Source organism: Lytechinus variegatus, chromosome 11, assembly GCF_018143015.1.
Source record: "Lytechinus variegatus isolate NC3 chromosome 11, Lvar_3.0, whole genome shotgun sequence".
In the NCBI taxonomy this organism is placed as follows: Eukaryota; Metazoa; Echinodermata; class Echinoidea; order Temnopleuroida; family Toxopneustidae; genus Lytechinus; species Lytechinus variegatus.
The window spans coordinates 5,829,016-5,855,878 of record NC_054750.1 but is presented as its reverse complement, the minus strand read 5'-3'; the positions used below and the strand labels follow the sequence as shown (position 1 = coordinate 5,855,878).

The following is a 26,863-nucleotide window of genomic DNA, read 5'->3' as shown; positions in this document are numbered from 1 at the left end:
TCTTAAAAATGCCCTAACTTTTATTCCTTGTCCGATTTTGATCGAATTTTCAGTGTTTTGTTTGTCTGATTTTTCTTTCTCTGTTTATGCGCCTTGAGCGGGCCTTGAGCACTCTACAGAATGGATTTGGCGCTTTAATTCACATTATTATTATTATTATCAAACAAAATTATTTTCAGCCCGGACATCACTATCTTCCGAACAGATGATAGGTCTAGCGCCATCTTGTGACTGAAAAAGGTCTAAGTTGAATGACAGGTGCACGAAGAAGCCATTTCCATAGAAGCATAACATCAATCAATTATCTCCGCGCATATTTCAACGTTTAAAACGCATCCGGAATTGTTTCGCGATTGTGCGTGAAAAATATCCCAGGGAAGGCCAAGGAACGCTAATACGTTTACATGCCTTTGATTTTGTCTTGAAGCATTTTGATTTTGCATTCTGACTGATTTTTCTGCGTGGAATGTAACTTTTCTCGACACATTTGCTGCACGATAAGCGATAAAAAGAAGGGAGGAGCGACAATATTTGACCGCCAGCAGCTCCGGCGAAAACCACCAGTGTGTTCCGCTAATCCCAATTTCAACTTTGGCAGCATATTTATTATCGATCTGCTAGTGCTATTCCGCCAATTATTCTGGATTTTTAACATTCTGTTGATGAAATTCTATAGATATTTTAAAATTTGTGCCAACATTTAACAACTCAAATTGAAAATGGCAGCAACAGCAAGACACGACAGAGAGATGCAACAGAAAGCAAAGAAGAATTTGAGCAAGAAAGACATTGATCCGATCGAGAAATTGCGATGTCAGTGTCTCCTGAGGGGTTCTAAAGGCATTCTTGGCCTAGGAAGGTGTGTGTCGACTCTCATGACTGTGGTGTTATGGCTAATTTTTAACCCAGGGAGCTCCGGCCCTGCGAAGCAGAACCCATGACTCGTCCGTGTATTAGGCAGCGGGTACTGTGCAAAATGGGGTAGAATGGGGTCGCAATAGCACCCTAAATAAAAGGGGGAAAAATAAATTATGCACTTACCTGGACTATATATGGATGAATGTCAACCGTGACACAGAATCCTAACATTGAGGCACAAACTGGACCCTCTAAACAGGAAAAGTTCTGTCCCATTCGTTCTTTCAAAATTTAAAACAAAATTGACCGATCGATACCGAGAACGAACGCGACATGGATGTCTAACTTTTCCTTTTTTGAGGGTCCAGTTTATGCCTCGATGTCAGGGTTCTGTGTCACGATAGACCTTCATCCATTATCGAGGTAAGTGCATAATTTATTTTCATCCAATTTATTTGGAGTGCTATTGTGACACCATTCTACCCCATTTTGGAGAATACCCATGTCTGCCCAGTATTACACGGACGAATCCTGGGCTTCGGCCAGCGAAGCGGGCCGGAGCTCCCTGGGTTAGCTAATTTTATGCTTTGAACCTAGACTGTATGATTGGGGACCTTAATTAAGCTACGCACTTTGTTTGCAAACGATAAAAACTATGACAATTTTTTGTGTAACTCTAACGCTTAGGCCTAATTTGTGATAAAGCCAAGCTCATTTTTATGGTCAATGAACTTTGTCATGTTGGGGATAATTGTTGAATTTCCATCATAACTTTGAAAGTTTATGGATCCACTTCATAAATCTTGGACATAAAAGTAATCAAGTGTCACTATAAAACATCTTGTGCGAGTTTCAGGTCACATGACCAAGGTCAATGAACTTTGTCCATGTTGGTGGGTAATTGTTGAATTGCCATCATGACTTTGAAAGTTTATGGACCATATAATTCAAGAAATGTGGACACTGTAGAGTATAGGGGTAATCAAGTATCACTTATCGTCTTCCACGAAGCTTTGGTTACGTGATCAAGGTCAAATATTATTTAGGGTCAATTAACCTTTTTTTTGTTATATGAATGGTGTTTTTTTTTTAATGATTATTTTGTAGTTGTTTTCCAAGTCAGCACTGCTGCTGAATTGCGTACATGTAATGCACGCAAGATTGCCAGAGGCAGTCCGCTTTTACAATTTTGTCTCACCTGCAAAGCAGAGTGAGACCATAGGCGCCGCTTTTCTGACGGCAGCGGCGGCGTCAACACCAAATCTTAACCAAAGGTTAAGTTTTTTAAATGACAGCATAACTTAGAAAGTATATCGACCTAGTACATGAAACTTGGCCATAAGGTTGTTGTTAATAAAGTATTACTGAACGTCCTGCCTGAGTTTCGGGTCACATGACCAAGGTCAAAAGTCATTTAGGGTCAATGAACTTAGACCATGTTGGGGGAATCAACATCAAAATCTTAACTTAAAGGTCAAGTTTTTGAAATGTCATCATAACTTGAAAAAATATATAAACCTAGTTCATGAAACTTGAAAATAAGGTAGATCAAGTATTACTGAACATCTTGCCTGAGTTTCAAGTCACATGACCAAGGTCAAAGGTCATTTAGGGTCAATGAACTTTTGCCAAGTTGGGGATATCTGTTGAATTACCATCATTGATAGTTTATGGATCTGATTCATGAAACTTGGACATAATAATAATCAAGTATCACTGAATATCCTGTGCGAGTTTCAGGTCACATGATTGAAGTCAAAGGTCATTTAAGGTAAACATACTTTGGCCAAGTTGGGGGTTTGGTTGAATTACCATCATAACTTTGAAATTTTATGGATGTGATTCATGAAACTTGGACATAATAATAATCAAGTATCATTGAAGATCCTGTACGAGTTTCGGGTCACATGACCAAGGTGACAAGGTCATTGAACTTTGGCCATGTTGGGGGGTATCTGTTGAATTACCATAACTTTGAAAGCTTATGGATGTGATTTATGAATAAACTTGGACATAAGAGTAATCAAGTGTCACTTAACATCCTGTGCGAGTTTCAGGTTACATGATCACGGTCAAAGTCATTTAACTATTTTAAGGTTAACAAACTTTGGCCAAGTTGGGGGTATTTGTTGAATTACCATCATAACTTTGAAAGATTATGGATCTGATTCATGAAACTTTGACATAAGAGTAATCAATTATCATTGAACATCCTGTGCAAATTTCAGGTCACTTGACCAAAGTCAAAGGTCATTCAAGGTCATTGAACTTTGGCCATTTTGGAGGTAATTATTAGATTGCTGTCATAACCTTCAAAGTTTATAGATCTATAAAGTTTATAAAATGTGGATATACACTTAGGGTTAATCAAGTATCACTGACAAGTCTTGGGTAGCATGATCAAGGTAAAATGTCATTTATTGTCAATGAACATAGTATTGTATCATTATATGAATGATGTTTTTTGTAAATAATTATTTTATAGTAGATTTCAAAATCAGCACTGCTGCTATATTGAATCGCGCGATGCAGGTGAGACTGCCAGAGGCGCTCCACTAGTTATTGTAAATCAATCTCTATTAGTCGTATGGCCAATCCATTCTCTCTGGTTACATTTTCTTTATCCTTTTTTCTCTTCAGAGTATTCAAAATCATGGATGACGACGGCAACAAAACCCTCAGCTTTGCAGAATTTAAGAAAGGATTAAGAGATTATGGAGTGCCATTGGAGAAACCAGATGTTGAGAAAATGTTTAAAGCTTTTGATTCTGACAATAGCGGCAGCATCGACTTTGATGAGTTCTTGATTAAACTAAGGGTAAGTTGCATCTACATGTAGGGTTCTGTGGGGGAATGGAAGTTTATTTTGATTTATTAAACCTATGATTGAATAGGAAGATTCATCATTATAGAGTACCAAAGTGATGACGTCACACATTTTTTTTTACAGTTCAGCATTTTTGATACCATATTCTGGTAGAGCATGATGACAAACCCCCACTTTTAAAATTTGGTGAGAATCGGTCCATGGGGGCCTGAGATATGACCTCGTGAATACATAATTAGCCCCATTGAAGTCAATGTATTATTGGCCTGGTTCCTAACATTTTGAACCAGGCCAATAATACATTGGCCCGTATTCTGAAGTCGGGTTTAACTTAAACTCAGGTTCAAAGTTGTGGTTTAAGTATGGGAAGCCATAAGTATCAAAATTTGTATTAAATTTGTATTAAGTTTCTTATGTTTATTGTGCACTTTCCTGATTCATCGATGGTGAAGACATTTAGGACCTATACTTCCTAAACAATTATGAATGATTTGAGAACCAAATGAGCTGAAGTATGATATCTCTAATGTTAGTGATTTATGTAACAATTGGCTATCCATACTTAAACCACAACTTTAAACCTGAGTTAAAGTTAAACCTGCTATCAGAATAAGGGCCATTGACTTCAATGTGGCTAATTACCTGCATGTACATGTATGTATTCATGAGGTCATATCTTGGGGCCCACAGACCTATTCCCACCATATTTGGGTGTGGGTTTTTCATCATGCTCTACCAAAATATTGTATAAAAAACACTGAAATGCAAAAAGTGAAAATTCATGATGTCACACTTCGGTACTTTCTAAAAAAGTATTGAACACAGAAATGTTGTGACTCATATTTAGTGCTTCGTAGTACTGTCAAGTAATTATTTATCAAAAAGCCCCACTGTTGGCCTACCATAATTGTTTTTATGTCTATTTCTCTAGCCTCCTATGTCACAAGCAAGGAAGGATGTCATTCATCAAGCCTTCCATAAGCTTGATAAAACTGGAGACAATATCGTAACAGAAGAGGATCTTAAAGGGGTTTACAACGTGAAGAAACATCCTAAATACCTCAACGGAGAATTAACGGAAAGTCAGATCTTTAGGAGTTTCCTCGACACGTTTGATAACCCCAATGAAAAAGATGGAAAGGTAAGAATAAAGAATTTAATAATATCTTATTCCCCAGAGCTTTGTACCAGCATAGAAAATATATTAGGGGCTTTTAGGGCAATGGGTGATTTCACTTTGTAAAAAATTGCCCCTAAAATGGATTTATTGCGTCGTTTGGATTGTGAATGTGAGTTGTGACTGTGATTCCGATCGTTATACAGACAGTGCATGGGTGCAGTGGGCAGTGACTGAGTACCAGTACCTAGCCCAGATCTTCCAAACTAGTTTCCTGAATCGGCTTCCAGTAAACTAGTTTTTGAAGGTGTAATGAGAATGGTGTGTTAGAGACTACTCCATTCAAACTTGTTAAAAGTAATAAAGTATCTCTTTCCTTTTTAAATCAAAATACCATGTGTAATAAGAAAGTATCCCTTCCCCTTTTCAAAATACCTCACGTTTCAATGAAATGGTTTTGAGTAAAGAAATTGGCTGGAATGTTGCTGCATTTATTAACTAACACTAGGCACTGCATTGACTTTGCATGTGAAAAGTGATACAACTTTTTGACTGATCGCGTGTGTTGAAATCGGATAGCGTTGTTGTACAGTCGCTCAAACTGAAATTACAAGCACGTAGCTCTTTTACCATATTTACTCGGATCCTTACTTTTGTGTAAAAATAAAGATACCAATGTCAAGCATTTTTCTTGTTCTTTCCAACCATGTATTTTTCAAGCAATGAATATGTTGTAAGGCTAGGGAACTTAGTGTGAAAATCATGGTAAACTTTGAAGTTGATTTTCTCTGAAATGGGTTTGTACCGTTGTATGTGTGATACGACAGTTCGGATGACCGCCAACGATATGTTGGCATAAGAAATGGCTCCTGTGACTTGAAAGGATTAAGAAAAAAATCTTTATGTGTAAGTTACCTGTAAGGAATGAGTATCTATAGAAAATAGGTGCTAAATAAATTATTTTACCAATAAGAATAAGATTACTTTTTCCAAAAATATATGGTATTTTGAAGAAAAAAGGGGATGGGGTACTGTTTATTACTGTATGTTAGTAAATATCAGGCCATTTCTCAGAATATATCATTAGTATTATTATTTGGGCTTGAGATGCACAGCAGTTCTATTTAAACTGGACCAGGGGGGGGGGTGTTCAATGGAAAATTATTTGTCATGTGACCTGACCTGTTTTCAATCTGAATATAAAAAAACATGTTCCAGAGAAAGGTCAAAGTAACATTGGTTATCAGTTATCAGTTTATGATCTGTTGTACCTTGTACTTTGGATACTACCAAGTATGCTTATCCCCATACATGATGCATAATTTACATAGCTCCTTGTATGCTACTGTTTGTTTATTTTTCAGATGTTATTTGTTATTTTCATTATTATCAATGTCTAGAAGTTTTTAAGTTGCAGACTTGCATTTAATTTCCCACATCATTCATTCAGTTTTGTTCCTGTCTAAATGTTTTATGTTTATTATTGCATTTCATAAAATCATCAATTCATAATTCTTTTCCACCTACAGTGTACAACCTAGTGAAGTCGTATTGTTGACCATGTTTTGGGGTATTTCTTAGAATTGAAAAAAAGCTGTATTCTAATAGTGAATGCCCTCCTACCTACTTTTGAACAATTGTTGAATGTCTCTCAAGGAAAGTGAATATTGGTTCTGCCAGTTTAATGGAGTCTCTTGCATTTGTCATACCTCCTTGAGACTTTTTCATACATGTAGTTATGCGTTATTAAAGGGATGGTCCAGGCTGGAGATATTTATATCTCAATAAATAGAGTAAAAATCACAGAGCAAATTGCTGAATAATTGATCAAAATCGGATACCAAGTAACAAAAATTATTGAATTTTAGAGATTTGCATTATTCCGGTGAAACAGTTCTGGGCATGTCTGCATGAATATTCATTAGGTGGGCTGAAGATGTCATATCCCCACTTGTTCTTTTGTATTTTATTATATGAATTCAGGTACATGTTTTATTCAAAATTTGTCTACCAAGAACTTAAACAATTGGATTGACATCTGATTAAGTGCATTAATTATTTATTGCCACAACTTATTTTCATCATAATGGAGACACATCATTTACACATACATGTATGAAAAATAAAACAATTATGATTTCATGTTAAATATAACGTAAGAAAAAGGATCGTGGGGATATGATGACATCTTCAGCCCACCTAATGAACATTCATGAGGATGTGCATATAAATAACTGTTTTAACAAAATATTGATAAATTTTAAAATTCAATAACTTTGTTATCAGATTTTGATGAAATTTTCAGCATTTGGCCCTGAGAATTTTACTCTAATAGATTTATCTAGATATGAATATTTTCAGCCTGGACCATCCCTTTACATGTAAGTGTTTCTCCTCCTAGAATTCTGTAAAGTTTGTTTGTAACTTTGTGTACTATATTTTTGTACAATAATTCACCATTCAACAAAACACCAAATTAAAAAAAAATTATGTCTTATTAATATTGTCATTACTGTTATTATTATTATTACTATTTTTATATTATCAATATTATTACTACGATTATTTATTCTTATTTTGATCTTATTTTTGTGTAAAAGTTTTGAACCAGCTTCATAATATTGGAATAAGGCCTAGTAAAATGCATGTTTAGCTTAAAATGATATACTGCATACAGCATGGTCTAGGTCTTAGAAAGTTGAAGGAAATTTCCTTTAATAAATAATGATCAGAGAAGCCTGAATGCAATCCTCAACTTGAAAGTAATGAATCATATGAGCTTCAAAACATTGGAAGTTTATTTTGACATGTACATACATGTATGATAACCATTACATTGGTAGACCCTTTTTTCAGAAACAAATATGCTTTTAAAAATTCTTAATTCTTTTTATTGACTCAGCATGTGCAGTTGCTATTATGACTTTGTAAATTCTTTTTGAGGAGAAAGGAAACTTATTTTATTTTTTTTGATAGTCATAGCCACATTTACATTTCTAAATTTACTAAGTACCATCACATCTTCAAATGAAAAACAAATTCTGACAAATACGTATATGAAACAGAAGTAATGTGTGTCAGAAAATTGAAATTTCTCTTTTCTTGCCTCAACCCCTCCTGCCTCTCTCCATCTTCCATCCATTCTTGCGTCCGTATGTTTGGTTTCGCTAGATCACCCAAGAGGAATTTGAGAACTACTATGCCGGTGTCAGTGCCTCCATTGATAATGATGCCTATTTTATACTGATGATGAGAACGGCTTGGAAGCTCTAGCACTCACTTCCTCCTCGTCTTCATCTCTTTGCTATTCCGTCTCTCCAACGTTCGTTTGTGAGATTCTTTTCTTTCTTTCCTTTAATAAAAATACACGCCTCCTTTTGTTGTCTGTTTTTGATCCATTCACTCAGCATCTACTGTATAGGTCACATGATGTATTTGGTCGTCTTTGGGAAAATATTATGTATGTAATGCATATGCAGCAGGCATCTGAGTTGTCACAACAATTGCAAAAGCACTCTGTGTTACATGGCACACAATGCTTGTTGCACTAATTGCAATTACACTCGAATGGGCTGCATATCCACTACCACACTCTTACTTCATTATTTATATACTTTTACCTTTTTACTATAGTACATACGTGTATATATATTCTAAAAATCTAAACCAGCATAAAACATGAACTGACTTTAATAGAATGCTTCTTTAATATTTGTTTCTAATGTCACTTGCATTTATCCTTCATGTGTATCCTTCCTTTTATAAGAGATGCACCATAATGTGGGGAAAGTGAACTAATTCTTTGGATCTGATTATTAACGCCTTTATATTTAATCATCAAGTCTTTTGAGGATTCATATTTTTGTCAAAATGCTGTGCGATCGCCTATACTTGATTAGATTACTGCAATAGTTTGTATACTGTTTTGTCAACTAGGGGTAGAAGAAAACTTGAGGTTATTCAGAATCTTGCCGTGCGCTTTAGTTCCTGAACTTCACCCCTACTTTAGGAACTCTGCTGGTTACCTCTATTCCAACACATTCAGTTTCAAGTCTGTTTATATGTCTACAAAATTATTTAACATGTTACACCTGAAGTATGTTAGTAACACAATCAAAGTATGTTTACACATCCTTTCTTAATCTTGTTAAAGGACAAGTCCACCCCAACAAAAAATTTGATTTGAATAAAAAGAGAAAAATTCAACAAGCATAACACTGAAAATTTCATCAAAATCGGATGTAAAATAAGAAAGTTATGGCATTTTAAAGTTTCGCTTCATTTCACAAAACAGTTATATGCACATCTCGGTCAGTATGCAAATGAGGAACTGATGACATCACTCACTCACTATTTCTTTTGTATTTTATTATATGAAATATTTTTATTTTCTCGTCATTGTCATGTGAAATGAAGTTTCATTCCTCCCTGAACACGTGGAATTCCATTATTTCAACATTTTGTGCTTCAGACAAGGAGGTCCTAATCGTCAAATTCGTAAAAATTGAAATATTGTATAATTCAAACAATAAAAACAAAAGAAATACCCGGTAGTGAGTGACATTATTGACTCTCTCATTTGGATGAAACTGACTCGTTCATATAAATATTTTGTTAAAAATAAGCGAAACTTTGAAATGTCATAACTTTCTTATTTTACATCCGATTTTGATGAAATTTTCAGCATTGTGCTTGTCTGATTTTTCTCTATTGATTCAAATCAACATTTTTCTGAGGTGGACTTGACCTTTAAATTACTGACCCTTGTCTACTTGGCACTCTCCTCTGCTTATTTTTTTTTTGCTGTAGCAGCTGCCAAGACTTGAAATACAATATTTCTTCCAATAAATATTCAGTTATTATTAGTTACATTTTCAAAAGCCTTATATGATGGGAATATGAGCATTTAATCTTCTATATCTGACAACAATATTACATACTGTGTTAAATGCTGATTGCCAATCTAAACAGGTGATGGAAATTAAAATAACTTCACAAGGTTTTAATCTGAACAGAATTCCACTCTCCCCTAAATATGCTACCTTGCTTTTTTATATGGCATATCTTTTCCCTTGTTTTCGTAATTAGATTCTTTGTTCTGATGGTCAGATTTCCCTTAAAATTGGTTCACATAAGGGCTGCTCTTTTCAATTATTATACAATACTTGATTGTACTATATTGAAAATGAAATGTAGGGAAAATCTGATTAAAACAGAGATGATGGGCGAGAGAATGAGCCCTGTATTTATAGAATCAATAATATTGTAATTTATGGTTCATACTTGTAGAAAGAAATGAAGAGTTTGTTGTAATATGCAATCCTCTCGCATTTAGAGAACAAAAAGATAATGAGTATTGAGGGAGGAGAAAAGACATCCAATCCTTAACAAGACAAACTCTTGACAATCTTGGTTGCCATGGTTATTGCATCATTATACCCTCTATCACTATAGCTAGATTTTCTGCATGAAGCCATTTCATGAAAAATGGTACATGAATGTAAATTGAGTTATCTGTACATACACACTTCACATAGTAATGGAGAATTTTGAGAATGTGTTCTCTGCCTTTTTGTATTATACAATTTGATCTTGCAAATGAATTTTGGTAAAAATATAAAGAGTAAGACTAATCTACATGTTATTCTTGATTTCTGATGTGAATGTATTTTGCATAGAATTTGCTCTCAAATAAAGAGTCTCAGTAACTTTGTAGAAATCTGAAAACATGACATGCAATTTATTTCTTTAAAAAGAAAGACATACAATGATATAGATCTGTGATTGATATTATCTTAATCATTATGATTGACTTTTTTGTGTTCATTCATCTGATTTTAAGCAACCATTATTTTGCAAAATCATGGCACTCTAGAGTGTGTCCCACAAAGAAAGGAAACCTTTTCAGAGGTAGATTTCACAATTATTGAGAGAAAAAAAGCTATAAATTAGATACTCCTGGCAAGAGTGGAAACTTAAATCTCTCATTTGAAACCAACAGCTTAGAAAATCTTTCATGCGTAGCAGACTGCAAACAATAAATATTGAGGCATATCAGAAACGATATGCTCAGAAACTTACGTGTTAATCTAAAGCCACTCTCATTTCAGGTTTATGCTAATGAGCCATTCGTCGAATATGCACAGTCGTCTTTTCACCAATCTTGTCCAATTTTTTTGTGCAACGTGGTTTTGACATAAAAATTTCAAACTTGTCTTGCTTATTTAAATGCATGAATTGTTCGTCTCATATTAGGTGTCAAAATAAAAAGGGAATTTGTGTATTTTATGAAATGAAATTCATTTGCCTTTGAATTAAAAAGACATGGGAATCTCAGTTTCCTTTTTTCTGGGTTGCACTATCCACTATACATGCACTGCTCCAGTGTTTCATGTTTGCTGTTTGTAAGAAGATGTACGTATGAGTTTTTGATCGGTTAATGTCACTGAACACAGCTTAAAAATGCCTGCTTTCACTTCGTCTTGGACCGCTGGATCCACTTTTAATGATATTCTGTCGTGTATTCTGATACTAAATAGGTTCATTATTGCGGATTGAAATAATCGCTAGAGGGTATTCATTTGTCTCGCAATCTACTATGGTCAACAAGGAAATTCGTGATCACTCTCGCAATAAGTGTTCACTGGCTTTCTAGGAAATTCTTGATCACTCTCGCAAAAAGTGTTCACTAGCTTACAAGTTCACGAGCTTTCGAGTGCCGCTGCAACTCTTTATCAAGTGACGAAAATTGTCCGATATCGTACTCTATTTCCTAGAAAGCCAGTGAACACTTTTTGCGAGAGTGATCACGAATTTCCTCGTTGACCATAGTAGATTGCGAGACAAATGAATACCCTCTAGCGATTGTATTCTGATACTTTGTCATATCTTTGACATTTACTTATTAATTCTGTTACCACTATGATATTGCGATACAGCACATTAAATAAGCATTTAAGGTCTCTAGAATAAATCTATTGTACTGATATTAACATTTAACATTGTAAAAATAACACATTGTACATGTACTGTGAATCTTCAATGCCAGATTTTAAAATTTTCGCCAGATTGTAACATCTTCCCTTTGATTCTCTGCATGTATCCAAAATTGATATTGTCACCACGTTGCCTAGTCTGCAGGCACAGACCCCTTGTTTTAAGTGCACAGTGCATAATGTAGAGTCTGAAATAGTGAGACTAGATTCACTGTGGCTGGCTCTTTCGTGTCTAGTCTTAACTCTAGTCCTGTTAAAGTGTCAAATATGAATCTGTGCTTGTGGACTCACTTTTGCCCTGGTTTGACTGACATAGCAGTGTAGATGAACATCTCCTTCCTTATCATATGTGACTTGATTCTGGCTATGTTTTTTTTTTCTGATCTTGTGGTGATTGGTATTTTGATATACCCCCATACTCCTGGCGCATTGGTTCCCTACCCCCTTCCCCCCCAAAAAAATTGATATAATCCTTGGCTTTAAAATGAATATGTGTATGCACTGGTACCTTACGTGGAAATCTAACTCACAATATCACCTCAGTCGGAGATATTCAATATTTATGCATGTACAGTCAATGTATTTGCTTCTAATCAACAGTTATATATGCATGCAACATAATATACTGTATGACTTCACTAACAAGTAATGCACAATTCTAAACTCACCCAAGGGATACTCTCTCCTGAATTAGTATCGATTTCAGTTATAATAGAGTGAATTTAAACAAGCAAACATTAGAAAATTCATCAAAATCAGGTTAAAAAACGTTGAGTAATATGGCCTATTACAGTTCAAGATGTTTATGGTTGTTTATTGTGATTTCACAGATATTTTAAGTCCATGTATTTTGCTTGTTTCATTTCACTGTATTTATTCTAAGATTAACACATGATATTATTAAATTTATGGAATGGAATCATGTTTAGGTTTGTAATACTCAATACTTCAGAACAATTCCCTTGACAACCTCAGAACGCTTAGTTTATAGCTTGCCTGGTATATCAACAACAATCTATTCCAACGGGCTTCTAAGTAAGATCCATAGTCAATCACTTCAGAGTCTTTTCATATTAATTTTAGACCAGAGTACACCTTTTGAAAACAATTGGGTGAATAGAAATTTGGGAGTAAAAAGTGTATACATACATGTAGCAAATAATATCTACAGTACATACCGGTAAGTATTCAGGGGGGCGTTTCATGAAAGGACTTGTCGGACATTTTATCTGACAAGTCCCATTTTATCCGACAGTTTACCATAGGAACATTGCCTCTCAGCCAATCAAAATCATGGAAAGATGTCAGATCTGACTTGTCGGATGAAAATATTGATGAAACGCTCCCGAGGTTATTATAGTCAGGCCTGTTTTTTACTCATAGTTTCTCTTCTGTTTGTTTTCTAGATTACCCAAGAAGAGTTCCTTAACTACTATGCTGGGGTGAGTGCTTCGATCGACAATGACTCGTACTTTACCCTCATGATGAGGACCGCCTGGAAATTATGATTGCGCCCTCTGTAGAGCAACATGGAAATCCATCTTGAAATATCACTGGAATATATGTGCTCGTCTACAACAGTGGGGGATAAAACTAAATGCAAATGCAGTGTGAAGAACAGAGCATGGATCATAAAAGCAGATTTAATCTTTGTTGTGCATTGTGTTTCTCTGATGTACTTTGTGCTTCTGTAATATATGTCCAGCATTTTTTTTTTTCATTTTCATCTGCAAATGGGAGGGTTTTTTTATTATTACAAAACAGGTGTGAAATATTTTTTGTACAGTGAGCTTCACCATATGAATTACACCAAGTTGATTTTTGTTTTGTATTATTACAGTGATCAATGGTTAAAGGTAACATCTGTTGGCTTTTCATATCTCTGTATGCTATATTAGTCCCATACTGAAGTACTAACTAAGGATGCTTTCACAAGCAGGTCTTTATGAGAAGAAAAACATCTCGTTGCAAGCACTGTCGAGATGTCGAGCTCGAGATGACATGGCCTTTGTGGCATTGTGTTCTATCTAGGTTAATCAACGCAACTCTGCTCTTATTTGCCGTCTTCAGAAAGGAACGTCCTATAAAGAAAGAAAGATTAAGAAAAGGGAAGGTCGTGTGAGATGAGAAGAGACAATGAGAAAGGAGAGCAAGAGCGGGAATTAGAGACAGAGAGACAGACAGAGGGAGAGACAAAGAGAAAGAAGGGAGACAGATACAAAGAGAGAGAGAGAGAGAGAGAGGGAGAGAGAGAAAAAGAGAGAGGGATGTGGAGCAAGGGGGGGGGTGGGGCAAGGGCTGATAGAATAAGAGACAAGAGGGGAGGGGAAAGTTATCCAATTTTTTGTGTTTAAAGACAGGGTTTAAGAGAGGGAGAGAGAAAGTGTGTGTGTGTGTATATATATATATATATATATAGGTGTATGGGGGGGGGGGGGGAGAGCGAGAAAGGGGGAAGAGGAGAGAGAAAATATGAAAGAGCAAGATAATCAAAAGAATGAGAGAGGGAGAGGGATTAGGGCATCAAAAGCCACATATATTCATAGCAAAAATACCGCATAAGATCAGGATACAACAGGTATTTGTTGCCTACACTGTCACATCATGTTGTTGTTCCTGAAAATAGCATTACGAAGCAAATTCAATGCAAATGCTTGAGTACACGCATGTTCACTCTTGCAAACATAATTCTCTTCCATATTTGTGATTATATCTCAAGAAGCACTCTGGCCTGGGTAAATGATTTTTATTTTCCCTCCTAAAAGGTTGTTAAGAGCAAGACTGGATTGCCTTTTAACCTTTCCTTTTTTTTACCCCAAGTTTTCAATTAGACTGGAGTAGTTTTGTCAACATGAAGAATTATGTGAAATGTGGTGAAATTTCCGGATGTATCTCATTTGTAAGTGTCAGTTATGTCATACAGTTAACATTACCTCTGCTCTAACGGTAACCATTTATTCAGAACTATCTACTAGCATTATTTAAAGTTTTCAATGAAAATATTAATGACACCTGTTGCAGGCATGTTACGTATACAGTGATATTCAGATTCAGACCTATACACCTATTTTAAGCTTCATTTATTCTGTAATAAATTTCAAAATCCATGATTTGTCAATTTTTGTTTAAAAAACTTCTTATAATTGATATTTTGGGATTTTTAAAACTGAGCTTTTATTATACCTTAAGAATTCTTAAACAACAACAACAAATCATTTGATATGATTTTGCGAGTATCAGTGAGTTTTTTTTTATTTATCATGCATCCTCTCCATCTTATACTGTATATACATTTAGTCAAATGTGTAATTATTGATGTAAATATTATTCAAAGTCGTGATATAGATCTTTTACATGATTTTCTATTGTAAATATAGCTGAAGTGTCAAATCATGGAAGTTTTTTATGAATCAGATAGTAACTCATTAATGTAGGTATATTAATAATATCCTTTCCACCTCTCCAAATTTGTATCTTAGTCGTAGGATATGTTTTTATTCTATTTAGGATTATGCTTTCCCTCATGTGCAGCATTACTGATATTTTTAAAGTTTATGAATGTGTACATTATATGTTGGTCTTCTACAACTTCTGTATTACAAAATCAATTTTTCCATTACTGGAGTTTCTTGTAGAATCCTTCAAGTAAAAAAACTAATAATGTTCTAAACATATGTTTGCATGTGAAATTAGAATACAGTATGTACTTTTTATGTCACGAAGTTTATGAGTCCACCTTTGCAAAGAGTGACTACATGTACTTATAATTTTTCTTGTATGGTAACAGAAATATTTTTTCAATTATCTCATGGAGCCCTCATTATTTCCCTTGCATAGAGCAAACTTGTGAAGAATATGTATATACATAAGATATAGTTGTCAAATAATCTTGTAATGCATATCCTTTCTGATGTAAATGAATCCAGGGGGTGTTTCACAAAGATTTAAGTATGACTTAAGTCGCACTTAAATGCCGACGCGTACATGATATGCAACGTGCAATCTTATTGATAGATACGCGGTAGAGCGCGTCCTCATGGCACGATGTGACCAATGCGGTCAAGCCTTTCATAACGTAAATCTTTGTGAAACACCCCCCAGATCATTTCAGTTTGAAATAAATGTTATTGATTAGGAGAGACTTTGCTCTCATCTGGTGCAAAAAAAAATCCCACTGAAAATCATGTCTTTGGAAAAAATTCAGTAGTGCAGTGAATCGTTAAACTCTATAAATGAATGATCACTTTTCTTAGGCCCACAAACGCAAGGAATATTTAATTGTGAAGAAAAGGCAAGGTCCATCTTTAAAAAGATGAGCAAGTTTCTTTTTAAAAAGAAACCTCTTTATGTGATAAAATAAAAGCAAATCCTCACAATTACATTTAGTTTACCTTCTTGCAAAATGCCTTATTTTCACAAAAAAGGATTATATTGCTTTTGACACTTCTATTCAATATTGTTTTATGAATGTTGTATCTCGACAATCATTAACTACGCATGCAGGCAAAAGGTGTTAGCACTCATAATATCAGCACTCACAAAAGGTGTTAGCACCCGCCAATGGTATTAACAGCATATGCTGTTTACACTTCAAATGAATAGCACCTGCAAATGGTGTTACAACTTGCAAATGATATTACTAGCAAATGTAAATACTTCTAAATAGCATTAGCATGAGCAAATGATTTGAGCACTCACAAAAAGTATTGGTATTATCATAACAACATTTTCTTGTCTTTGTCTCTCTTCTTTTATTTGCCAAAGCTATTCCTAGATAAACATTCTGTGCTTGAGGCTTTTATAATTAGGGATTTTCGTTAATTATCTAGTTTATTGTGGGTCTATAAAAAAAATGATATGCCACTGACACGTAGACACATGAAATGATTATAATGAATCTAGTCTATATACTCTACTTGTACCACTGCATGTATCTCCATGTACATTTCTCCCCCCCCCCCCCCCCCCCTCTCTCTCTCCCTCTCTCCCTCTCTCTCTCTCTCAAGATCACAGGTAGTTGTGGAAAGTGGTAAAGAAGAAATGTATTCTGAAGCTGGGTTTAATTTAGACCATGGTCTAACTCTACTAAAATTATGGGAAGCCAAATATTCAAAAATTGTTTCCATTGTAGATTTCTTATGTTTAATATTTTGCTTTCATAATGAAGAAAAATACATAAAAATACTTAATTTATCATTCCCAGACATTTACGATCAATTTGAGTGTCATTTGAGTTAATAGATTGGATGTGTGCTGTTAGGGAGTTGTGCCCCGATTGGCTCTCCATAGTTATACCACAACTTTAAAGCTTGTGTATAGTTTTGGTAAATCCACCGAAATGCACCTATCACTATTCCAATTCATTGCTAGCTAATATGAATGGATATGCCCTATAACAGTTATGATGTGGAGGATATGAAATGAAAATGTGTTTTACAGGATAAATTTTGCGATTTTACATGGAAATTTAACTTGATCAGGTCACCCGATCAAATTAAAATATCTGTGTGTTTTTGTCTTTCAATTAAATCCTATTCCAAATCATGGAATGGGCCGAAACTTTCAAGATATGTTCTTTGTCTGTAACTTTTGGATATCTAATCACTAAATTTATAAGATAAGTGCTTGAATGCCCATTTTTTAAATTTAAAACAAGCATCGCCAAGAGAGGGTGCTATATATCCAAGATTTGAATATTTGAAATTTTCTCAGAGAAGTGCAGTTGGAAAAATATCTAACGGTCTCTACGCTTCAGTAAGACTGTCATATTAGATGATATTCGATTATCAATCACATTATTGACCCTTTACCAAAGCTATACACAGGCTTTAAACCACAGTTTGATTTAAACCCGAGTTCAGAATACAGGCCTATGATATTTATCTTCATTGTGGAGTTATATACTTTTTCCTCAAGAGATAGACATGCTTTGTGATATAATGCATCAGGTATTGTTATGTAGGAGCCGAGTAATGTCTGTGATATGTTGTTACCAGTTTGTATCTTCCATGCTCTCCCTACTCATATTTCCCTGTATTTTTTTTTTTTCAGAAAGACATCATACAAGGTTTCTTTTTATAAATAAATCAAGATCGTGTGTGATTCCTGTGAATAGTGACCATTGGATTTAAAAAGTAAAACCTTGTGGATTTTGATGTAGAGCTAAAAGATTTGAAGTGATATCTTTTCAGATTTAAAAGTTAATCCTTAAGATTGAAAATAAATCCAATATTCAACTGGTCTCTTTTCACTGGAAGATCTTGATTAATTTCAAATCCTTGAAATTCAGAGTGTAGGAGTTTACATGTATTTACTTCCTTGTTATGTTGTAATCAGAATCAAATTTTGTTTTAGGGTATTTCCTTTTTTTTTAATAAAGTGATTCACATAGTGCCATTATACAGTCTTTCCTTTTTAAATAACAGGGGCCCGTTTTAAGAGAGCTTGTTATCAATTACATGTCCCATGGACCATGATGGTACCGTTAGAAGCTATTGAAATTCTGCACTTTGATTGGTCAATAGCAAATTTGTCATCAATTTCTAGCATTTGTTGTGACTATGTTAACAAGTTTGATGAAACAGACCCAGAATAATGTGCCTTTTCTTGAGTAGGTTTAAATTACTTTTTAAAGCAGCCTCGTCAACTGCATTTTAATAACTTCAGAATATGTGCTAGGGTTGATTATGTTATAACAAGTTAGAGCTTAGATAATTTGACTGTTAATAAGCTTATGTATCATTATAGGTGTTGGTATTCCATAAAATGTTATTTACAGCAAAATGTCAAAGTGTTTGAATGTCCTAAAATTGTTGTTTTTAAACATTTTTACCAGCATTTTATCATCTACTTGTCTTTTATACAAGTTAGTGATATCATTCGAATTAGGCCTATTATATTCTGAACTGTAAATTTTGCTCTGAACATGAACTACTTGTGTGTACACAGCAAATTGAATTTATTATCAATCGTATTGAAATGTATCAAAGTGGACATTATATCTGCACCTTGAATTACAATCATTCCACTCCACCATACTTAAAGGCCTGGTCACACCACCCGAGGGTTGTTGGAGCGGTCGTGGAGCGATAGGGAGAGAGGCCCGAATTTCGCTCACAAAATTGGGGAAAAAAATCGGGAAAAAAAACGAAAACCAAAAAAATGAAAAAAAAAAAAAATGGTGAACGGTAGCGAGCGGCAATTATTTTTTTCTCCCTGCTCCACGACCGCTCCAGCAACACTCGGGCAGTGTGACCATGCCTTAATTAGCCATCTTGTGTGAAAACCTTGATTTAACTTTAATTGTATGCCTTGATTATGATGATTCATTCAGTTCTTTTTATCTTGTATATTACTAGAATTGATAAAACAGTCTTTACTTGAAAATGATCAACACTTGATGATGGGAATATATCTCTTTTATGAATATACTTAGAAACGTTGATGCAAGACCCCGGGGGGGGGGGGGGGGGGCCACTTACATTGACGAGTGGATACCATGCGCGACCAAAAAAACACGTAAAAAGGATGTCCTTTTCACGATAGGGCACGTTACGTACGTAACGTGAAAAGGGTGTCAAAAACACAAAAATAATGAAAAAAGGGTATCTATTACGCTAGGAAAATTACGTGTTTAGGGTCGAATTTGCGGGGATGATAAAACAAAATTAAAATGTTTTATAAAGGATGTCCTTTTTGCCCCAACACTACGTGTTTAGAGTCGTATTTGCGCGAGGTGTAGAAGTTGGGGTCGTACTAAACCAAAAAGGTAAAGCCGACAACCAAAGGACCCGTAACAATAAAACATTCCTGTACTTGTTTAGGGGTTCATTTCAGGGAATAAGAGTATCGTTTTGTTTCCAATACTTGTTAAGGGTAGGGTTTCACACGCCAATACTTGTTAAGGGGTGCATTTTCAGAATATGGAAATTACGTGTTTAGGGTGCTTTTCGAGACCCCATGGTCGCGCATGGTATCCACTCGTGAATGGAAGTGGCCCCCCCGGGTGCAAGACAACCATAGAGTCATATCCATAATGTGGTATTTGCAGTTTATTGTATCTTTTTACCATCAATTTGTTAATATCACCTTACTTGTGGAACAATGAAAGAAAAATATTCATGTGTACTGTATTTGTTTGTTTTAGTCATTTTGTTTCATTTAAAATTGTGTACTTAACTGTTAATATGGTTACCATTTTTTTTTGAAGGATAAATGTTTACAAAATTGGCTTAAGATTAAAACTTAAACTGATATGATGCATAATATTAGATTGTAAATGGATATTTGAACTATAATGAATTCACTGAGTGAATGTTTGAACTGACTGCCACTTATTTGTGATGAATTTGACAAAGTAAATTGATTCTGATATTTGTACAACAGTGAAATGAATCTACTAAGCAGCCTTCATTCTGTTTGAATTAATGGTGTAGGTTGGTTCAATAATGTGAAGTTATTTAAAGCCAGTCTTTTGGCTTTGTTAAAGAGTCAGTAATATGAATTATATTTGAGTATCATCGAACATTACAATATTCCAAAAGCGTGGTAGTCATTGAATGCATTCAAACAGACTTTAAATATTGTATTTTTCCCGACCATTAGGATTGAAATTCTGATGTAGTGCCCTTTCTCAGTAATTGTTTGATTTTTTTAAATTTAAAATAGCAATTTGAGGACCTACTTGACATATTTAATAATTGGATATTAGAAAGCTACTGACAGATTATATCCTGGAATTTTTTCAGCCCATTCCATCCTAGAGAAGGTGTTTTATAAACAAGACAAAAATACCCAGATATCTGTTTTTGATTGGGCATCCAATACCCAATGGAATTTAGTTTTGATGTAAAATTGATTAAATTATCTAATAAAACACATTTTTCACACCATATCAGTTTGAAGGAGAAGTTAAGCTTGACAAAAACTTTATTATAAAAATAGTAGAAAAATTGTTATAAAATATTGCCGAAGGTTTGAGCAAAATTCATCAAAGAATAAGAAAGTTATTAGAATTTCAATTATTTGATTTGTGACATCATATGCGAGCAACTAAAAATGGTAAGAAATCAGTGAAATGTCATTTTCTCAGAAAATTGAAAATGGTTTTTACTGCACCTTCAGTATATCAATAGACGATTCATTTCACACCTGTAACTTAAAACGAAAACAAAAATCAATTTATGGCTTACATTTTATACTACACAACACATGGGGCAGCTGCTTGTTTATGACATCACAAATCCAAAATATGAATTTCTCATGACTTTCTTAAACCTTGGATTTTTTAAAACTTTATGGATTTTCCTCAAACCTTTACCAATTTGTGTAATTATTTTTTCTGCTATTTTTACAACAAACTTTTCTTCAGGGTGATAATATGATCTAGTAATGAAAATGAATAGTGACAATCTTTTGGGAGATTCGCCAAAACCAAAGATGGGATTTAAAATAGTATTTACACATATTTCAAGCTTTGATGGTGATGAGGATTATGAATATAATATATGATCATGACAGTGAGAATGATAATGGGTTCCGGGACAGCCCGACCACCGGACAGCCCGACCCTGGACAGCCCGACCCGCTGCCCTGGACAACTCGTCCCGGTCGAGTTGTCCAGGGTTGGCTCTGAATCGGACAACTCGACCACTTGAATTCTTCTTCAAAATTTAATGAAATAAGATATCAAACTTTACTTCAAAAGTATTTTTAAATAAGAATTCAAGTGGTCGAGTTGTCCGATTCAGAGCCAACCCTGGACAACTCGACCGGGACGAGTTGTCCAGGGCAGCGGGTCGGGCTGTCCAGGGTCGGGCTGTCTGGTGGTCGGGCTGTCCGGACCCCTGATAATGATGGGGGTAATGCTATGGTGCTGAAATTGTTGATGATAGTAGTCTATGATGAAGGTGATGTTGAGTGATTGTGGTAGCGGTATGATAATGCGAACAATTGTAAGTTTGATGGTGACGGTGGTGGTGATGATGGAGATGCTGGTGATGGTGGTAATGATGACGGTGATCATGGTGGTGAAGATAGTGATGATGGTGATGATAGTGATGACGAAGATGATGGTGATGAAGATGATGTTGGTGGTGATGATGGTGACGATGGTGATAATGATGTTGGTGATGAAAATTATGAAGATGGTGATGAAGGTGATGATGATGGTCTTGATACTGATGATGTTGGTGGTGATGATCATTGTTGATTGTGATGGTGATGATGATGATGGTGGTGGTTTTTTGTAATGAGAATGACGACAAAAATGTTTATTAAGTACAATGGTAAGGATGATAACAATATTTAGATATTGATGATGATAATGATGGGATGATGCAATGTTGCTACTGTAAACAGTCCCAAACAGTATTTGCGGTAGTGGTTATGGTCTTTTTAATGGTGGTGGCAATCGGTGATGAAGGCAGTCTATGTTGGTGATTATAATGTTGCTATGTTGTGGTAGTGAATATGATAATGTTGTTGATTATGTCTGGACTTGGTTGAACAAAAATATTGTGATAAGATTTGTGACACTTCACGATCGAAAATTTTGTACATTTGACGATCGAGCAATTCTCAAATCAAAGAGGAGATAAATCAAAATATCTCATAGTTTGTGAAAAATAATAAATAAAAAAGTGAGCGTGTAGTGTATGTGCTCTCATTTGCATACCCACCATGATGTGCATATGTTTTGTCAAAAATAAATTTTATTGCTTCTCAGAATACTGCCCCTTGTTTTGCGCCCCTGCTTGCTTGAAGTGGAATCAAGTTCCATACTTTTTGGCATTCCATACACAATACATGAGCAGAGATTTTCAGATCAGCAGAATTTAGGGGCCCGAGAGCTGGAACAGTTATTCATCTATAATAAACATGGCACAAGCTTTTGTAGATGCTGCGATTCGTGACAACAAGGTGAGTTATAATCTCGCATTTCTATATTAATTTAGTTTAATTTCCATATTTTTTTATAATTTCTTTAAAGCTCTGGCTTCACGGCCCCCAGCAAGCAGAGGCCAGGGACAGAGCCACGGCCTTGGCTTCGCCGTAAATGCACTACGGTACGGTATTGTCATTGGCAACCAAACGCGGCGGCTGCGCTGGCCTGGGCTAGCCTGGAGGCGTCTGGAGAGTGAAAGTCGTATACACTTGTTCACTGCTACCACCCTGCCTGTGGGGAATCTACAGGTAGGACTATGGCATGCCAATGTTGTACAGGGCACACACTTTAAAAAATCATTTAAATATCACTTTTGTGACCAAAACTACTAATTTCCATACAGTTGCAATTTATTTTTCATTAGTAACTTGGGAATAATTTTTTGTATTCACCAGAGCGCTCAAAAACTTGAATTTTGGGCATATTTTTGTGTACGCCCTCTACTGGTGAAAAGTAATATGGCAAGAAAATTTTCATTTTTTGATCTCTATTTTTAATTAAGAAAAAAATAATTCAAAGAATCAAATTTAAATAAGAGCTAAGTTGTAAGAATAATAGGTGTAGTGGAAATTGTCAGTGTAAAAAAATCAAGCATTTGCCCCAAAGAAAAAGAGAAAATTAGCCAAACATTACCACCCTTATTTTGCCACACATGGAGATATAACTGAGAACAAGGTTATATCATAACCTTGTTCATTGAATGAGTGGTCACATACTGTAGCGTAGGTATGGTCACTCCCCATTGACGCCTGGGACCCCTACCTATATTCCCCCTCGTACGCGTACAAAACCAGAAACTTTTGCCCTCGAGAATTCTACTTTCCCTCTAAAAGAACTAGCCCTAAATTATGTACATGGTGTCCAACTTCATTTCCAACATTTCTGCAATATTGATTTCATTTTTAAAGAGAATTCAATAAAAAAAGATGGAAATTTATTATGAAAAGATGGGAAGAGCTTACGGCCGTGTTTATGTCGCCATCTTGATTTCTTTGTCTTCCGCTTGGTGACAGCACGCAAATCGCGCGATCTTCAGTGTGCACATTTTTCAGCGTAGATTTCGAGATTTCACAAAGTTCAGTTTACGTAACTGTCCCATATCTAGATCCTGGATGATATTCTGGTTTTACAGACTTTCTCCTGAAATCGGTGTTTACTGCAACTACTTTCATTTATCTTTAAGAAATTAATGCATTAGATTGAACATAGCCAATGTGGCTGCAGGAGCATCTCTTATTCAATGAGGTAAAAACTTTTAGAATTAGAAACATAGCTTTCAATGTTTGTGCTAAATCAAACATGTTCCTTATTTTATTTTTGTCATGTAGGTTGTCATGTTTTCCAAGACATATTGTCCTTACTGCAAGATGGCAAAGTCTGCCCTGAATAGTGCTGGACTGAAGAATTACAAAGTGATCGAGTTGGAAAACCATTCCATGTGTGATCAAATTCAGGATTACTTGCTGAAACTGACAAAAGCTCGATCGGTAAGCATCTCACCTTAAAAAAAATAATGTAGGAGTTAGACTGTACTAAACAGAAAAGGTCTTTATAACATTTTTTCAATTGAACTTCTTAATTCCTCAGTAAATTTGAAATATGAATGTATTAACAACAGTCTTCCTAAAAGCTTTCATATTCCTTGCAGCCTCATAGAGAATCCCTCATAGACTTCATTGATAGGGCCATCAGCTGACGGCTCTTAGAATTTTGAGATGATAATCTGCAATATTCACTCTCTTGTAATTGTAATGTTGTAATGTCAATTTCACATATATGTCCTTATGATTGTCCTATGTATACATGTATGTTCAGCTCCCTGGTTTCAATCACTGAACAGGATAACCTGGGTAAAAAAGGGCAAATAAATAACTCAATATCCTCGGTACTTTCTACAGTGAATTGATATCCAAATACAAGTATGTTCATATTCCAATCTTCTATTATCGGCCCTACTCTTAATATTTTGCATATAATCACATTTTCTATTTTTGTGCCATTTTACCAGGTACCACGTGTGTTCATTGGCGGGAAGTGCATTGGTGGAGGCTCTGAAACCAAGGCTTTGCAGGACCAAGGGAAACTGACCAAGATGCTCAAAGACACTGGTGCAATGTAAGGTGCCTTAGAGTAAAGCTCTCAACCAATGAAATCCAAGGATCTGAGTAGCTTATAACAGTTGTCAATGAGATTCACTGACAGATTGATTCATGAAAAGCCCCCCAGTTTGGCATTCATCAACCTCTCTCTACTGGTGTGTGATATTATGTGTTATTTATCTAGCATTATATTTATAGATAGCGTAGTACAATTTTTTTCTTTTTTATCCACCTTCCATGATTGGAGATCAGTAAAAGTTCCCTTTTTATCAAATGCCATTCCTTGTAACATGAAATTTGTATGCAAGCACTGACTCAAATTTGACTCTAACCAGTTGTACTATGTCTAAAGTGAAGACTAGACTCCGAACTCTCTACATAGTGAATCCAGTCTCACTATATCAGACTCTGCAATACGCATACATCGGTAAGAATTGTATCAGTAAGTCTTATGGACAAAAATTTGTCGAAAAGACCGCAATGTTTTTATGGGTACAGAAAGATTGCGATGTTTTGCTCCAGTGTGAATCAAGAGGAGGAAATATTGTGATAAGCTCGCTAGTCAAATTATCGCAGTCTTTCAAATGAGAATAGCCATTATGTTGTTTGAGAAAATTTCTGCACAGAGGATTATTCAGAGAATTATTACTTATGTCACTGGAGTTATATTTTCCCTTTGCAGTACACAACAATTTATATAGGAATATACAATCACATGTTTGCTTGAATTTGTTTTATGATTGTTTTGTCATTGATCTAATTGACAATTGAATGTTTAATTTATTATTTCATTTGCATTCATCAACTCGTCCATATTTCGTTTGATTTATTGTGGTATGGAATCCTGATACAAAAACATAATATTCTTGGATATAATATTTTATACATGTACATGTTTGATATATATATTTTACAAATATGCAGAAGTTATATTGTATTTATTATGGCATACATTGTGTATATCTGTACAAGAATGGTGACATCACAAAATGCAGTAGTACCAATTTATAACTTTAACAGTTTAAACTGATATTACAATTTACATTCATGTTCAAATGCATTTTGCCAGGCAAGTTAGCAATAGTTTCTTCTCCATAATGATATGTTTGGCAAATTTACCCCTTTCACCTCCAGATTTTGCTTGTCAAAAACAACCCCTTAAAATTAAAAAAAATGTATTATATCTTTCCATTATACTTCCCTTTTGAGTATGACAGAGTACAATTAACTAAATTACAAAGAGCACAATATAATGTTTTTGTGCCAAATTGTACTTTTGGTGCTTTATTTATCCCAATATCATTTCATCAGTGTGTTTTACTTGATCAGATGTACACCTGGGCTGAGATAAATCAATTGTCTACCCACTTTTGTTGTAAGAAAAGACATACATATAGTTGAGAAAATGAAAGTGAAGTTTGATTCACATTTGTTGACATTTTATTGAATTCAGAGGAGCACTACAAAAGGCCCTCTCAACAAATTTTATACGTGCTAGTCTTGTGTGAAAACCCCCTTGTTCAAAGTTTCAATCTGGGTCTGTTCCTGTAGACTAGAAGGTTCATGTTATTCAACTAAAGTTACCAACATGCATTACAAGTACATGTATATCACCCTATTAATGCCAAAGAAATGATGCTTTGTATTGTGGTACAATGTGCAATCATTTTACTTTGATCATTACATTAATTGTAATTGATTTTTTTAGTGTTCTGTATTAATGAAATGTTAAATTGGTTTACACATTTCTGCAGTCTTTAGATTAGAATGTTTCACATATTATAGTTTGGTCAGCTTTTCATTGTCTAATCTAACTTTTTTCTTCAAAATCAAGAAAATTCAATTCATTCAATATTTCACTCTGTTTCATAATTTCATTATGAGGTCTCAAATTATATAGAAATTTGAATACATATATATATTATGTCAAATGCAGGGATGTGTAGATATATTTCTATAGGTAACAGTATATTTTCTTGACATGTTGTTTCCTTATTCCAATAAATAGTATCTAACTCTAAA

General features: G+C 34.8%; 2 protein-coding genes across 4 annotated transcripts; both read left to right on the top strand.

Moving 5' to 3' along the window:
* Positions 1–265: 265 nt before the first annotated feature.
* LOC121424463 (calcyphosin-like protein) lies at positions 266–14,040 on the top strand. 3 transcript variants are annotated; one of them, XR_005971385.1, is made up of 5 exons: positions 266–859; positions 3,499–3,676; positions 4,617–4,826; positions 7,974–8,132; positions 13,204–13,295. XR_005971385.1 is itself a non-coding variant. In XM_041620159.1 (5 exons), the coding sequence occupies exons 1-4, from the start codon at positions 720–722 to the stop codon at positions 8,073–8,075; spliced, it is 630 nt and encodes a 209-aa protein (XP_041476093.1). In that variant the 5' UTR covers positions 266–719; the 3' UTR covers positions 8,076–8,124; positions 13,204–13,265. The 3 variants fall into 3 exon arrangements, 2 of the variants coding, with proteins under 2 accessions (XP_041476093.1, XP_041476092.1); XM_041620159.1 differs by having other exon boundaries at positions 7,974–8,124; positions 13,204–13,265; XM_041620158.1 differs by lacking the exon at positions 7,974–8,132 and having other exon boundaries at positions 268–859; positions 13,204–14,040.
* An 8,533-nt stretch (positions 14,041–22,573) lies between these two features.
* LOC121424465 (glutaredoxin-1-like) lies at positions 22,574–25,518 on the top strand. Its single transcript, XM_041620160.1, has 3 exons — positions 22,574–22,717; positions 24,071–24,229; positions 24,751–25,518. Exons 1-3 carry the CDS (start codon positions 22,676–22,678, stop codon positions 24,859–24,861), a joined length of 312 nt encoding a protein of 103 aa, XP_041476094.1. The 5' UTR covers positions 22,574–22,675; the 3' UTR covers positions 24,862–25,518.
* The last annotated feature ends 1,345 nt before the right edge of the window (positions 25,519–26,863 follow it).